At 47.0% G+C, this 15,045-nt stretch overlaps 6 protein-coding genes across 6 annotated transcripts; 4 read left to right on the top strand and 2 right to left on the bottom strand.

Annotated features, from left to right (window-relative positions):
• Window positions 1–818: 818 nt before the first annotated feature.
• PV06_11752 (uncharacterized protein) lies at window positions 819–2,498 on the top strand. Its single transcript, XM_016413478.1, has one exon. The coding sequence runs from the start codon at window positions 985–987 to the stop codon at window positions 1,936–1,938; it is 954 nt and encodes a 317-aa protein (XP_016256142.1). The 5' UTR covers window positions 819–984; the 3' UTR covers window positions 1,939–2,498.
• A 282-nt stretch (window positions 2,499–2,780) lies between these two features.
• PV06_11751 (uncharacterized protein) lies at window positions 2,781–3,829 on the top strand (the record flags this gene model as incomplete). Its single annotated transcript, XM_016413477.1, has 2 exons — window positions 2,781–2,928; window positions 2,973–3,829. 2 exons carry the CDS (start codon window positions 2,781–2,783, stop codon window positions 3,827–3,829), a joined length of 1,005 nt encoding a protein of 334 aa, XP_016256141.1.
• Window positions 3,830–4,220: 391 nt separating this feature from the next.
• PV06_11750 (uncharacterized protein) lies at window positions 4,221–4,736 on the top strand (the record flags this gene model as incomplete). The annotated part of the gene is made up of 2 exons (XM_016413476.1): window positions 4,221–4,617; window positions 4,693–4,736. The coding sequence occupies 2 exons, from the start codon at window positions 4,221–4,223 to the stop codon at window positions 4,734–4,736; spliced, it is 441 nt and encodes a 146-aa protein (XP_016256140.1).
• A 956-nt stretch (window positions 4,737–5,692) lies between these two features.
• PV06_11749 (uncharacterized protein) lies at window positions 5,693–6,610 on the top strand (the record flags this gene model as incomplete). Its single annotated transcript, XM_016413475.1, has 1 exon — window positions 5,693–6,610. The coding sequence occupies one exon, from the start codon at window positions 5,693–5,695 to the stop codon at window positions 6,608–6,610; it is 918 nt and encodes a 305-aa protein (XP_016256139.1).
• A 325-nt stretch (window positions 6,611–6,935) lies between these two features.
• On the bottom strand, window positions 6,936–7,997 carry PV06_11748 (uncharacterized protein; the record flags this gene model as incomplete). The annotated part of the gene is made up of 2 exons (XM_016413474.1): window positions 6,936–7,738; window positions 7,802–7,997. 2 exons carry the CDS (start codon window positions 7,995–7,997, stop codon window positions 6,936–6,938), a joined length of 999 nt encoding a protein of 332 aa, XP_016256138.1.
• Window positions 7,998–8,577: 580 nt separating this feature from the next.
• Window positions 8,578–12,609, bottom strand: PV06_11747 (uncharacterized protein). The gene is made up of 2 exons (XM_016413473.1): window positions 10,239–12,609; window positions 8,578–10,170 (listed from the first exon to the last, which is right to left on the bottom strand). Exons 1-2 carry the CDS (start codon window positions 10,429–10,431, stop codon window positions 8,675–8,677), a joined length of 1,689 nt encoding a protein of 562 aa, XP_016256137.1. The 5' UTR covers window positions 10,432–12,609; the 3' UTR covers window positions 8,578–8,674.
• Between the last annotated feature and the right edge of the window lie 2,436 nt (window positions 12,610–15,045).

Genomic DNA, 15,045 nt, shown 5'->3' with positions numbered 1-15,045 from the left:
GGGAGATGGGATTGGAGGTGGGATGGGAGATGGGATTGGAGGTGGGATGGGAGATGGGATTGGAGGTGGGATGGGAGATGGGATTGGAGGTGGGACGGGGAACGATTTGGCTTTTTGTAGTCGTGGCTCACAGTGATTGGAACAAGTGGTTCCTTGGCATTACATCACCCATGAGTATGCAATGATTGGAGCCTGTGTTCTACTCCATTGGACTTTGTCGCTCGAATCAAGCCGCCCGTAAGTCTGCCTGCCTGCAACCTCCATGGTTGACTTTCCACTCTTACAACAATCGAGGCCTTTATATCTGAGAGCACTTCCTCTTTCGCATTAGAAATGAACCATCTACTATCGACTAAGATTATACAGAGTTTCAAAATCTCAACTAGATCAAAAGTCAGTTCTCAATCTCTCATCGCAAAGTGTGAACATTGATGTGTTTACAGATACGGCAATGTGCACCCAGTATATGACCCAAACTAAAATGCGATGCGGGCATAAAATTGAGAGTCAGGGCATCAAGGCACCATGTCCACAGCACTGCGGCAATTACAAAACAAGCTGGAACTTTGGGACAACAACCAAGAAACACCCATGTGATGACTGCCAGGCCAATGGCTCCTGGGTCAAGGATGCAAATGGCAAATGGAATAAAGCTTGAAGATCTGTTTTTGGGCAATCTCCCAAATGAACGGAGTAGTGAGCCTTGGATTGGGCTGCGTCATCCTAATGCTCAGCATCGGAGATTGTTGCCGACCGTTATAGTGGGTTTATATAGTAGCTAGCCCCAACCCTTCACATGTGAACTAGTTAAATGAACTCTCATTACGCCGCTATAACAATACCCTTGTACTCCGTACAGCGTTGGCACTATATGCGCTAGTACTGACACTCACCTTTCCTCTTCCGTTGCAGCCCTCAGGAGAAACAAACCGTTGCGAGACTACTCCATAGCACCTATCCATCTCCCAAACTCCTTTCCAGAAAATGGATATCATTCACTTGCAAGAAAGATACAAACTTCTAGGATGGGGTGACCTTGGCCACATTTTCGAGCTATCTGACAACATTGCTCTGAAGTACGCAACATCCAATGACGATCCGCGTTTCGAGGACGAGAACCGAATTTTTGACTTGCTTGAACGCCATCCTCCCTGCCCTCATATCGTCCACAGCTTTCTCCGTTTCCCAAATCTAAATTTCATGCAGCGGCTCTCGGGGAATCTTGAGATGCGACTTCGAAGCCGACAAAGAAGAAATTCAGCCACCGACCATGTCGTGGAATGTGTTCCTCATCCCGAGCATTTAATTTTAAGATGGGCAAAAGAGTTGACAACGGCTGCAGCTTGGCTCGAATCTCTTGGACTAGCACATGGTGATATTCGACCCTCGAACCTCCTTCTTGATGCCGAAGACCACCTCAAGCTGGCTGACTTTGATAACACACATGCTATTGGGACTGAGGTTGACGTGGGGAGTGCACCATATTCTAGAGCACTAGGGGATGAAGCTGGTGGCCTCCGAGGCTCTTTTGGTCTTCTAGGTCCACGCACTGAACAATTTGCCATCGGTTCAGTTTTTTACTATATGGTCAGGGGGTATGAACCATACGATAATCACTACTACGGGGAGGATCACGGTCCTATCACAGTCAATAAGCTGCAGAGAATGGAATTCCCTGATTTGGACTTAAACGACATAAAGGACCGTATCATTCACGACTGCTGGTATGGGAAATTTGATTGTATCAAGAATCTCGCAAGGACTGTTGGTTCGCTCGGAAGCCAACATCAAGTTCTGGGAGAGGCATTGAGCCCTCATTTGATTAAAATCAGAAGAGAGGAATGTGAGCAGTATATGACGACTTTAGTTCCTGCGCCTCTGCCGCTCGCACACCACGGTTCGGGAATACTTGTCGACAGCGGCGCGGTTTTGGATTGAGGCAGAATTCTTCTAGTCGAGACATCGGCTGACTCCTTAATCCAGGTAGACTCCCTCGGAACATCATTTGAACGGAATTCGAATGGCCTGATGAAGACTTCCAGAAACAGTTCAGCCGGCCATCCTGCTCCTTTCTATGTTTCCGATAGCTTGTTCTCGAATTTTAACAGGGATAGGGTCAAGAGGTTGAGAGGGTTATGTTTTCGGAGTCCAACAGGGCCGCACGCGTCACAGAGGACGACAGAGTTTGCGTACTTTTCACAAGTTGTCTCCCCTTATTTTGATGGCCCGCGTCGGAATGCGGTATTTCCTTGACGTTGAAGCTGCAGACCCCTCTGCAGGTACGTAGCCCGCGCCCTGCATACTCGCCTGGGGAAACTCACGTACAAGAATTGTGACATATTTGGAAGGGGTATAGCTCTGGGGTTACACAAGACAAGTGTCCGCTCGACGGTGTAAGAAGTTCTTGCGTTGGGCAGAAAATATGTACAGTATTGTGTCTTTTTGGCTATAGCCGCATTTCCCCCATCGCGTCCTCGATTCAATACATATCATAAAATACACTGTAATTGAGAGATGCAACAGAAATTCGCAACAGAAACGCCTTCTTTTTTAAGTGCGGCGGCGCTGCCAAGAATAGTGGCGATTTAAATAACTAAGGTGACTCGGGATAGTTGCCTTCCCCATCAGCAGCGTAGAAATCGCGGATGTCCTCGTTACTGCGTTGCGAATACAGTACTTCCTGTTACAGTAGCCAATGCTTCTGATTCAAACGTTTAATCTGGTCAGCGCACACGTTTATGGCGTGACTTTCGAATTCTTAGGCATGGCGTGGTGCATATATGGTGATGGATCATTTCAGACCGCAGGTCATCCAAGACAATCCTATCGGGGCCGGCCTCGACACCTTTCGCGATTCATTCAACGCAACCTGTCAAAGACTCGGAATTTCGCCCTCCACTGAGATCCTTAGTGAGCTAGAGGAAAGAGGTAACAAAAACCTCCTTCTCTGGTAACGCTACTGACCAGCTCAGATATAAAATACCTCGCGCTTGATTTAGTTTCCGCCCTACAAAATCTTCCTGGCCGAGGGTCCTTTTCCGGCGATCTTTCCAGATTCTACGCACAGATCGATTCTGAACAATTTGACGCCAATTCTGTCATCCCTCTCCTGCGAGATGTCATTAACGAAGCCCCGGACGAAATCCTACTTGCGAAGGCCTACGCCACTCTCACTGAGTCTACCCCACCACCTCGTCCGCAGGCGCATGTACTTCAAACTCCTTATACGCACAGCACAAGCAGCATTGTCAATTCATCCGAGCAAAGACAATATATGGATGACTTGCTAAAAGACGAGATGGGGCCTCTATATATTGGCATACCCGGTTTCTACGAAACGTTTTATGGGAAGATCCCCGGCTTGGAAGAGAATGCTGCAGCTGTGTTTAACAAATGTCAGGAGGGCGATGTTCCCTTGTATCGAGAGGACGCAGGCTGGACAGATTGGCCAAAAGACGCTCAAGAGAAGGTTGTGCTGAAATGGTTTGCTCAGCGAGTTTACCTGTTCCAGAACTTCGCCAAAAACCTCGTTTCAGCTCCAAAGTCAACACGAGGTCCCTTAATACGACCAAATAAAGCCCTGGAAGGCTCGAGAGCTGGTAGGAAGCCAGACGTTGGCTTTGTGGATGACCTCAATGCCGACGAAGACGCTGTATACCATTGGTCGCAGGTTCTTGTGCCCGGAGAGCTAAAAAGTAATCCGACATTTGATATGGCCACCAAGACATGGCTCGACCTAGCGAGATATGTTCGAGAGGTGCTGACCGCTCAGGATAGCCGCCGCTTCGTACTAGGATTCACTCTCTGCGGCTCAATCATGAGGTTATGAGAGTTTGATCGTGTTAGCGGCATTGCTTCGGAGCCATTTAATGTCAATAAAGACGGCGCACGGTTTGTCTCAGTGGTCTTGGGGCTTCTCTGGATGGATAAAGAGCAGCTCGGATTTGATCCCACTATTGTGGAATCGAATGGTGTTAGGTACATGAAGATTACCCGCGATGACCAAAATGAACGACTTGTACTGGACACCTTAATGAGGCGTGGGACCTCTGTGGTGGGCCGAGCAACAACTTGCTGGAAAGCTTATCGAGAAGGCGATGAGTCTAAGGCTCCTCTCGTCATCAAAGATTCGTGGCAATACCCCGAGCGCGACCAAGAAGGGGAATTACTGCGAGAGGCAACAGAGAAAGAAGTGGAGAATGTGGCCAGGTACTATCACTATGAAACAGTTCAGGGTGGGAGGCATCGACGACGATGTCCAGACCAATATTCGCAAGGTGCTGGATATCTCCAAAGCTGCGAACTTTCTCAGCCAGAGTCGGAAAACCGAGAGCTCGATATTACCGCCGAGCACCCCAGTCTCGCTTGAGAGCACGGGAAGAGGCCGAAGTTTCAAAGTTCCAAGCAGCATCGGGCGCAAGAGATCATCCAGTTCTATTAATGCCCCAATTCCTCCGGGGAAGCGAACATGTTCCACCTCCCCGACCAAAAAGACAATCAGTCTCACCCTCTTGAACCGTGTCCACCGAAGAGTTATTGTGTCTGACTACGGAAAACCTATTTACCAGGCAAGTTCTTGCGCCATAATGCTGGCCGCGTTAGAAGGTTGGGTAAAAGGTAAGCGATATCACAGTAGATTGCATTCAGTGGCTAGTTGCAGATGAGGAAGATTTCCTGGAAACATTAACACAGTACCTCACACCGTACTACAGCCCGCTTTGGCCATGGATAAATAGGCTCCGGAGGGTGGTGTTTCCAAATGGGAGGCGGAGAAAAGAGGAAGACAAAGGCCTTGCCTCAAAAATGATGTCGATACTGGCTGAAGCACAGAGGGACCCAGACGTCATTACGCACCCCAATGCTTTAGATGCCGCAGGCCTCATCTCCTAAACGACCGCTGAGACGCTCGATCTTTGCACCACCCCCACTTCGTCAAGTCGAATCACCGTTTCAGCTCCAATGTCGATGGCCTGTCAGTGTGCAGATGATCCTTGAGAATTTCTATTATGACTCTATGCGAGGAGATGGATAATACAGAATACACGGCGCGGTAAGAATGAGCTATCGTCTAACGCTCTTAGTTGTTGGCGGTGTTAGCTGGATTTGTCTGAGGGATGCTTGGACCTCGCTGGAATATTCTTGATGCAAGAAGGGTCGCAAGAGGCCGCCGAAAGCCCAAGGCACGGTACCAATGCGGCCAACGCAGATACCCTGACGCCGAATTGTTTACTGCTCTCTAGATGGTCCCAATCGCGGCGGAACAAGTTTTGGGGTATTTCGCTTCTTTCAAAAGCAGCGACGCTCGTCAAGCCAACCACCTGGACAATATCCGGATCAATAAGAGCGTTTACGTGAAGCTCCTGTCTACGAATTGTAACCTTCCTGCAGAGCTCTGTCAAATAAGGTCCGCTTGCCAGCGACGGAAGGCAGCCTGAAGCAACTATGGACAAGCAAGTGGCATCATGGCCCCCTACTCATCAACCTGATTCGCCCTGCCGCTCTGCCATCCTGTTTGACCTTGTCGTTAACGAAAGCGAGGACAGAGGCTGTGCACTTGGCAAAATCCCTCGCCGATGGGTATAAGTACGGTCGCTGACTCTCAATGTGCCCTTCCACGTCTTGTCTTCTTTTTCACCCCCTGGATCTCACTCCTTGAAAGATACTAAGCGCTCTGCAATCGATTCTCTCAACTATGCCTCAAACCCGACTTCAAGAAGTTCGAGGCGCACGACTTCTTCGCTCCGGCAAGACAATTCGACCTCTCGTTCCACGATCCAACTCCGACCGAATCACGTCACCTCTCCTGTTGTCGACTTCGAAGCGTTTGTCCAAAAGGGGAAGACATGAACCGTCTCAACTGTTGGCGGACGCTTTTGAAGAAATCATGGCAGAATGTGACACCACAGAGTCGCCTCAACATGCAGACAACTTAGACAGCCCAAATGGCTCTGTCGTCTCAGACAGCTCTTTTACCTCGGACAGCTCAGCAGCAGATTCTAGCATCGTCGCCACCGTCCATAATGTGGCAGATCCTGATACCAGAGCGCGGAGCCCAGGGGACTTGCCTTCTCTCGACTCTGAGGCCGTGGGACTTCCCTTCGATGGACTCTGGGACCATGACTCAGCCTACGACCGGAGACACTGTTACAACCATGGAGAGTACGAGTATCTATTGGATACCAAGGATCGGTGGATGCGCCCAAAGGATTTTATCCCGGCTAACGCCGTGACTAGGTCACAGGCTAAGGAGCTTGACGCCGAGATCAAGTTGGAGAACCTCCACAGTATGACTCTGTTCGATCTTCAAGATAGGATGTCGGCCTTCGACCCGCGTGCACGGAAGTGTCAAGCAGAGTGCGGAGGCGCCCTTCTCTCTCATGTGTATGCTGTCATCGGGAAAAAGGAACAGGCTGGTGTAACGCTCTATCAGATCAAATGGAAAACTTGCTGGACCCCGAAAAGCAAAATCAGTGATGAAGCTTGGCTTCTGGGATCCCTACAAGCAAACAAAGACCCGCGTCGCCGGCGTAGCCTGCGACAGAGAAACGACTTGAAAGAGCAGGAATACCACCAGAATGTGATGCGGGTTAAGAAGCTACACAAAGCCTAGTGATAAACAAACCTATGGACCCTACGTCCGTGCGAGTACAGGATCGAAATGGAATGATTGTTAGTTCGGCGCAAGGTTAGCTCGAATCCTTGAATAAGAGTCTCACAAATGATCCAATTCATCCTTGTTGAGGGTATAGTATTCGGTCCTCAGACTGTACAGGATCATGACCCTCGCACCGAATGAGGATCCCCTTTGTTGACGCAGAACGTGACTTCGAAGGGAAATGTTATGATGAGAAGGCGATGATGGTTAAGAATATAGAGTGAACCTTCAAGGAAATAACATTCATGTAGTGCATTCAAGGCGGTAATAATGGAGTTACTTAATCTATAACAATTTCTGTCGCTCGCGGTTGCAATTCCCAGGTTCGAAAGCGAATCCAGTCTTCGGTAGCACCACTCCACCCACCCTCCAGGTGTATCTCCTCGAACGAGACCGCACGCTCTCGCCGGCCTGAGGCGGTTCTCAGCAGTGCCACCTTATTGCCGCTGGGACCTCGTCTAAGCACGTGGAAGCTAAAACCTTTGGCGGTCCATGATGCGTAGACAGCGGCTGGGGTTCCTGTCGCTGCTGGCACCGTACTTACAAAGACGTCTGCCAGTTTGACCCGCGCATTGTTGATCTTAGCACTTGGATACTCGAATGGGTGCAGAACTTGGTTGAAGAATCCCGTCTCATCACGATAGATACGATTGGTCATGGATTCCTCTCTAGGGATAATTCTCGGCCTGAACCGTGCAAGTGAAGTTGGCTGGTTAGGGCGAGCTGCCACGCGGGGATGCCACCTACGGCGGCGCGGTACCAGGAGGATAGGGCGTTGGGCGGATTCGCTGCGCCTACCTTGTTGACTATCGATATAAAGCTCTAGTACTCCATTGTCAGAGGACTTGTGGCTCATTCCTGAATACAGGTTCGCCGTGTCACAAGAATCCGTGGGGTGATGAAAGTCATGTGCTGGTGATGGGCCCGCGGCCGCCTTGATTGATGAGGCATTGTCCCTAGAATGTTCAAGGTTGTGCCGCGGATTATTGGAAGGAGAGTATGCCTTGAGATCTGGGAACAATTTTCTTCCTCTCCCATTCTTCCATGCACCCGAGTATCCACGATACCATCGTCGATTTCTTTCTGGGTAGGGCTGTCACCTTGTTAGTTGAGCAAGTCTCCCATTGTGATCGCAGCTTCACTGACCTTCGCCAGCCGGCGACATGCTTTCTTGGCCGAAGAGCTCGAGGGTAGTATTGGAGATCGGGTTAAAGTACAATCGTGACTTCATAAAGTTCCCACGTGAAGTCCGCTGTCGGGGCGAGTTCGATGAGGTCGAATGGATCAAATTTGATGGCGTCCATTCACAAGTCATCCTCCGCCAATTGTACAAGGTCGTCATCTTCTTCCATATTAGGGTGTACGAACGGTCGTCCTCAGGAGTCCGAGCAGCTGGATGCCGTTGACGTCGGGTGCTGTGTTGTGACTGTGTGACACAGACAGGAGGGCAAGAGGTGGGAGGAGCGTTGAGAGGTCTTTTGAGCCATCATAAAGGAGGGGTAATCGAATTGAGTCGGATGGCTAGATGCGAAATTGGAATCGCAGCGGAGGTCATTTTACAACCAAACCTGTGCGCACGACTAGATGCACCATCAGTAGCAACAGTACGGAATCTTGAATCGTGACTGATCAGTACCGAAGCCAGAAGATCACCCAACTTACCCCAAGTTCTTGATCGACATCTCCACGACCTTTGATCCACGAGTCGAGAGGTCGTGACTCTGACGTTGTTTGTCAAAGACGTGACCTGAATTTCAAGAATGTCTGTCGCTGTCGCAAGAGTGCCAAGCGTGCTCCCGCTTAACTCTTTGGGGCTTAGCCCCGAGGGCTGAGACGTTGTGCAACACGTCGCATTTATTTCTTCGAGATACGGTTAGGGACCACTACAAGGGGAATTATACAAATTACGATCCATGGCGATGTTTTTTTACGGGTGGAAATGCATGACCATTCGCAGAGTCTGGTGAACATACATACTCTTCCGTGAAGAACCTGTCTACGAGTCTTGGGCCTGGATTTTTAGCTGGATTTTGCTGGTGGTGCTAGAACCACGAACCAACGCGATCGCACCGCAGCTTCGGAGCGTTCGGGAAATTGATCAAAGATCCACGACCACGATTTTCCCAGGCGCCGCCACTCCGTCAAGTTGTTATCCTCATCTACCGTCCAATGGCCGCGCTTCGTCGGCCGGGACAGCGTTTGATATTCGCTTAGGCAAAAGTCGCTGCTTATGTCTTGATCGGGTGACCATCTCTGTCTCCTCCTAGCCCGGTCTCGTCTCGGATCATCCATATTGCTAGCAGGTCGGGATATCGTGGCTGTGAGGAGCCAGCAACCGTCAGTCAGTGGCTTGAAAACGATATTGGCCAGGTTGTCTGGGTGGACACCGCATTCGACGGCCCAAGCCGCAGGTGAGTGGAAGAAGTCCTGTAGGTCCGCCGGACTGTCGATAACGGCGGTCATAAAGGCAGCATCAGTAGCTGTCACAGGTTGGACGCTCATAATTCTCAACCCATCATGGTGCTGCTCCTGCTTCTGCTCGCCGTGGCTATCCATGGGCTTGTCGATTTTTAACCGCGTGGCTGGACTTGGGGAGGGCTCGATTAAGGTAAAATCAGGTCCAGTCATACCCTCGTAGTCTGAATCCGCGTCACGATCAACGAGAGTCTGCTCACTGTCTGAACCGTGGGCGGAGTTATGGACCCCCGCTCCAGTAGAAGCTCCGAGCTCAAAGCCTGACTTGTGAAGCTGAACTTCCCTTCCGCGGGAACTCGAGGCAGAGTCTTCATCAAGCGTTCGATGAACGAGGGTCGGCGTTTTGTTGGTGACCACGTCCACACGCATTCGACGAGAAACCGAGGAGTCAAAATCAGCTTCACTCCTATGTCGTCGTTTTCGGCCACGTTTAACGCGCTCGTCAGGTGGCGGAGATACCGTCCGTCGTCTGGTTCCCTTCGGTGTTGCCATAACGTCTGCAGACTGAGCGGGGGGAAGATTCCGTTGTGTGGCCGATGAGGGATGACGAGTCGGAATCTCCACCGCGATCCGGGATTTGTGACGCGAGGATGGCGGGAAGCATTGCTGCGGAGACGATGCCGCTGTCGGCTTCGGCTGAGGGCAGTTTGACTCTACCGTGAGGTCAATGGCGTCAGAGTACGTCCGCAGGCCAGGAGTTTCGGAGCGGACCAAATTGACGCCGCTTGGTGACGAAATGCTAACGTTGCAGGTCTTAGCGCTCCGTGAAGGGAAGCTCTGGGCTTGACCATCAGAATGTTCATCCGACCCAGTCGTTTTGAAAAAATCCAAATCTGGCGGAACACCGGAAAAGAGACTTTCCAAATCGCCGTCGAGACTTTCACCCAGGCCGTTTTCATCAATCTGGGCGAGGGAGAAGTCGTCGTGGAGGGAAATATCTTCCAAAATCCGCCCGTCATCAGTATTGACGTCGTGCAGAGGGCTGCGGCATAGATGGTAGAGTGGAGCCTTCGAGGCCTGATCTAGTAAGCTTCGCGGCTCTAGAGTGATCTGTCAGCGCTTTCACTGTCGGTAAGATCAGAGTGGCCTAAAAATCGTTCGAGCTTACCAGAACGGCCTTCGTCGCATGTGTGAGAGTGTTCGTGCAGCCCAGTGTTTGGAACTGGTGTCACAGCCTGTGGCTCGACTTCTTGAATGCATTCTTGGCCCAAGGAGGTAACAAAGCTGGCTGGCACTGCACGAGCGTGCTGCTTAGAGCGTATCCGAGGTTTGGAAGGGTCCTCGAAGATGATGCTGTCCATGTTGAAAACGCACGCAGAGTATGGTGCACAGAGATATTGTCCTGAACGGATGGAAGACTGCCAAAGTTGATAAGGTCGTCGCAGGAGAAATTGGGATGGCTTGCGTGATATAGGCACGAGGACTGATTAGGAATCAGGAGTATTGGACAGTGTAAGGGGCTGTATTGCTCCCATGCGGACTGAGGAAGAGATTCCAAATCCCACGACTACTCTGGGAAGGATGGTACCCTTTCCGGACGGCCAAGTAGGAGAACTGAAATCTCACCCCTGTCGTAATGCTCTTGCAGGATCATCCCTGAAGGAGTCACAAATCGTGACATCGCCTCCATCAGATTTTCCTGGGCGGTGTACGCGTACCTTGACGGCGTGTTCACGGGTCCGACGGCTGCAAATTGCCCCGAACGCTTCGGCTAGATAGTACGCGGCCACACTCTCTTGAATCAACCGATCACCCACCGCCGAGGCGATCTGTCACACAGGCAAACTGCGGTGACAGAAAAGTATCGGGATCCCAGCATGCAAGGACGTAACTCACCATAGAGCGAGACGGTCACGCCGAGAGGCTGTACAACCCGACACCTGTGGGCATCTTCGGATCCTCGAATGATTGACATGATCATGAGTCTGGCCGAGCGCGGTTTCGTTGATATTTCCTAAACAGGCGAAGGTCATGTAGATCGAAACATGGCCAGGGTTGTCGTAGCCAGAGATTTGTGGGTAAAACTTGACGAATGGCGAGGTCGAAAAGGAAAATGGTCATCTGGCCCTCGTTGCAGCCTGACAACCACCGGCACGGAAGTCGCGATCACGCGTCCAATAGATCACTGTCGTTGTCACTGTCGTGGTTGGCTTTGCTGTTCCCTCGGTTTATTTAACTCTGCGGCTTCCGTAACTTGGCCTCCTACATATAGGCTGAAGCTGAAGTTGCTGAAACCGGAGACCGTACAGAAAGCCCGAATGTGCTCGGCGTGCTTTGGGTCGCGCCCTTGACATTAGATTGTGAGAGTTGTAGACACATGCGTCGAGTATGGAGTGATGGTGATCCACAATAGCTTCTTTCAGCCCGTCTAATTGGGAGTAGCTCCTGTCTGCCTGTGTCTGTAGAAACCGCGTAACCCTGGCCAGCTGGAAGATGGAGCGACGAAATCATTCCCTCAACCCCTGAGACCATGACCTCGTCCAGGGCGGGGCGAGACAGAAGTAGAGGCCAATCGAGCGACAGACCGTCCATGGAAGCAGGCTGATGCTTCCGAACTCTGAAGTCCTCAGGTCTCAGTGAGGTCAAGTGGAGAGTATTCGGAGGGGCCGCGACGGCCCTAATAGATCCTGGCCCGGTCGGGTGATATGGCCCGTTTGCGGAAGGGGGCAGGTCGTGGCGAAGGAAGACGAGGGTTACGGACGTCCCAATAGGCAACACACCATCACGCTCGCAGGCAAGTCCATGACTCTCAGCCACTGATTCAATTAGTGCCAGGATACAATGCAACCCCCACTGAGACTTCGAAAGTAAAATTTCTGGAGACATAGGACAGGAGAGGGCAGCCGCGGATGGAGCGTTGGTGGGAGGGTCAGTAGCCCTCATTGGAACGCATGATCTCTTCGCGGCCTTCCGTGAACAGGCCAGCACTGTGCGTAGGACCGAGCAGCGCTTTGTCGGCTCCAAGAAAGAATTGTCCTTGTTGAAATCGTTGATCGCGCAAAACAAGTTTCATCTTGACGCTCTCGAAACCCGGGACAACCCCCTTTCCAATTGGATTCACGAAGACCTCGAGAACCGAGGAGGTCGCTTCAGCTCGTTCCGATTGCAGAGAGCCCCGATTAGCGCTATCACGAGTCCTCGTACAAGACGTCTCGTCTACACGTCAAGAACCCTTGACCGGCTGAACGGTGGAGAGACGTAAGGCGACGCTCGTGCATGTAGACATCTTTAACCGAGGGGCTTTGCAGCCAGAGTAGAGCCAGTGAGATCCAACGCAGACATGGATGCGACCGGCAGACGTGCCTAACTTTCTCGCTGTGAAGGACAAGGGCGATTCGATCGTTGGGGGCCACTACGTGGCGAAGTGGTTCAGGGTCTGTCTCGGCGACCACCGTAGTGCGGTACGAGCATGGTAAGACCCTGGTCGCTGTCGGCTGACGCTTTCCTCTTCCGGGCGATGGAGGGTGAGGACGAGAGGGCCCGAGAGTCGAAGAGAAGAAGGCTCGACAAAACGGCGAGGGACGACGTTCTTTTATAGCGGGAGGGTCGACGGGGGTCGGAGGCAAAGCGGCGAGAGACCCGACCGGTCAGCACTAAACCGCAACCGGCCACGCCTTCCCCGAACGAGACGGACTTCGCGGGCGCCAAACCCGATCGAGGGTGTCAAAGCGGCGCCAAACCGCATCCGCGCCAGAGCGAGTCCCTCGCACCGCGACACAGATTATTTTAAAAATATATAGCGATTTTTTAAGCATTATTATATTATTATATTCGCGTTTAGAAAGGTTATTTTAACGTGTAAAAGTTTATTATTATAAAGGATTAATTAGAAGTGTTACTTCTTATGTTAAAAGTTAATAAGGAATTATTAATATATTATTTTTCTTTAGATATAGAGAATAATATAGAGTTAAAAGAGAAAAATTATTACTTAATAGAGAAAGAGAAAACTAAGAGAATTACTAAGTTTAAACTTATACTAAATCACTATATCTTTAATTTCTATATTATATTAATTTAGTATTAAATTATATATATATATAATAGTGCTATTATGTTATTTATTTATATATAAATAATTATTATTTAAGGTTAAGATAAAATAAAGACTATTATATTTTAGCCTAAGATATAAGTTACTAAATTACTAAGTAAGTTAATTTATTACTATTAATTAATTTTACTTTAAGATATTTATAATATTAAAGAATATTAAGAGCTTTAAGATATTAAGTAGTTACTTAAGTAACTATATAAAATATAAATCACTAATAATTCTTATGATTTTATTAGTGTTATAGATAATTAATAATTATATATAATAAAGGTTAAAGGCGCTATAATCTTTAAAGTATTAATTATTTAGGATAAGCGTAATTAAAATCTTATATATAATAATATATAATATAGTATTTAAGATTTAGTTAAAGAAATTATTATAATATTATAGAAGACTAAATAAATCTTCTATAATAAGCTATACTTTAGCTTATTTAATATTCTTATATTTTATATTATTAAATTATAAAATAACTAGTCTAATAACTAATTTAAATATAGTTTTATTAAGGAAGTTTAGAATACTATTCACTTTAAAGGCTATAAGATATAGCTAATAAAGTATATTATATAAGATTAAAATCACTTAAATATTATCTTTTATATTAAGTAATATAAGTATAATAAGATTACTATATAACTAATTTAGTTAAAGTTCACTAAAGAGTATAAACTAGTGAATAAGGAATTTAAGAAGGCTCTCTTAGTAGAGTTATATAAAGGCTTTAGTTAACTAATATAGTGAGTTAAGTTCTTAGAAATTTATTAGTGAAACTTAGGTTTAGCGCTTTATAATTTTTAACTATTATTTAAATTTCTTTTATTTATCTTATATTATATTTCGCTTTATATAGGGTATTATAAGATATATAGTCTTAATAGGTAAAAAGTATAAGAGGCGAAGTCACTAAGAGCGTAATACTTAAGCGAGTATAAAAGCGAAGTAATTATAATTAAAATATATAGATATAATTATGAATAAAGTTAACTACGTAATAAAGCTATATAATGACTATTATTTATATATATATCTTTATACTTAGTGGTGCTTAGTATTGTTTAGTGTTACTTAGCCTAATCACTACTAAGTATAACTAAGTGTAGCTAATCGTCTTTAGTCACGTGATAACTTCTAACTTTAGTTATCCTAAGCTTTTCTCAGTATTTCTTTCTTATAAGGTTAATAGCTATTATTATAACTTTATCTATAGCCTATAGATTAGGCCTATTTATAATATCTTAATATACTATAAATCCTAAATATATATATATATATCTTATTTCTCTATTTAGTTTATTTTTTCTAAGTTTACTTAGTTACTTATTTAGTATCTTACTCTTATCTAACTATTCTATATATCACTATTAAAGAAGTGTAATATTCCTAAAGTTATAAGTAACTATCTATTTAACTAAGGGATTAAGATATAGTCTAAAGATTATATATTTACTATACTATCTCACTAAAGTAAGAGAAGTATTAAATAGGCTCTCACCATTTAGAAATAGTATTAAATTATAGTAATTATTACTATTAAGTACTTTAGTAATCTTAAGTTTAAAGGTAATATTAATATTACTAGAGATAAAGATAATAATGTGAATAAAAATATATATACTAATGGCATTTCACTCTTAATATTATTTTATGCTTAGACTATATATATTAATATTATTAGTAACTAACTCTATAATAATTACACTATTAACTTTATTAAACTCTTAATAGACACTAAAGTCTAGGTATATTCATAAATTAGGGTTAGGGTTAGGGTTAGGGTTAGGGTTAGGGTTAGGGTTAGGGTTAGGGTTAGGGTTAGGGTTAGGGTTAGGGTTAGGGTTAGGGTTAGGGTTAG

This window comes from Exophiala oligosperma, assembly GCF_000835515.1.
Source record: "Exophiala oligosperma strain CBS 72588 unplaced genomic scaffold supercont1.59, whole genome shotgun sequence".
NCBI lineage: Eukaryota > Fungi > Ascomycota > Eurotiomycetes > Chaetothyriales > Herpotrichiellaceae > Exophiala > Exophiala oligosperma.
This window is presented reverse-complemented; position numbering and strand designations above follow the sequence as displayed.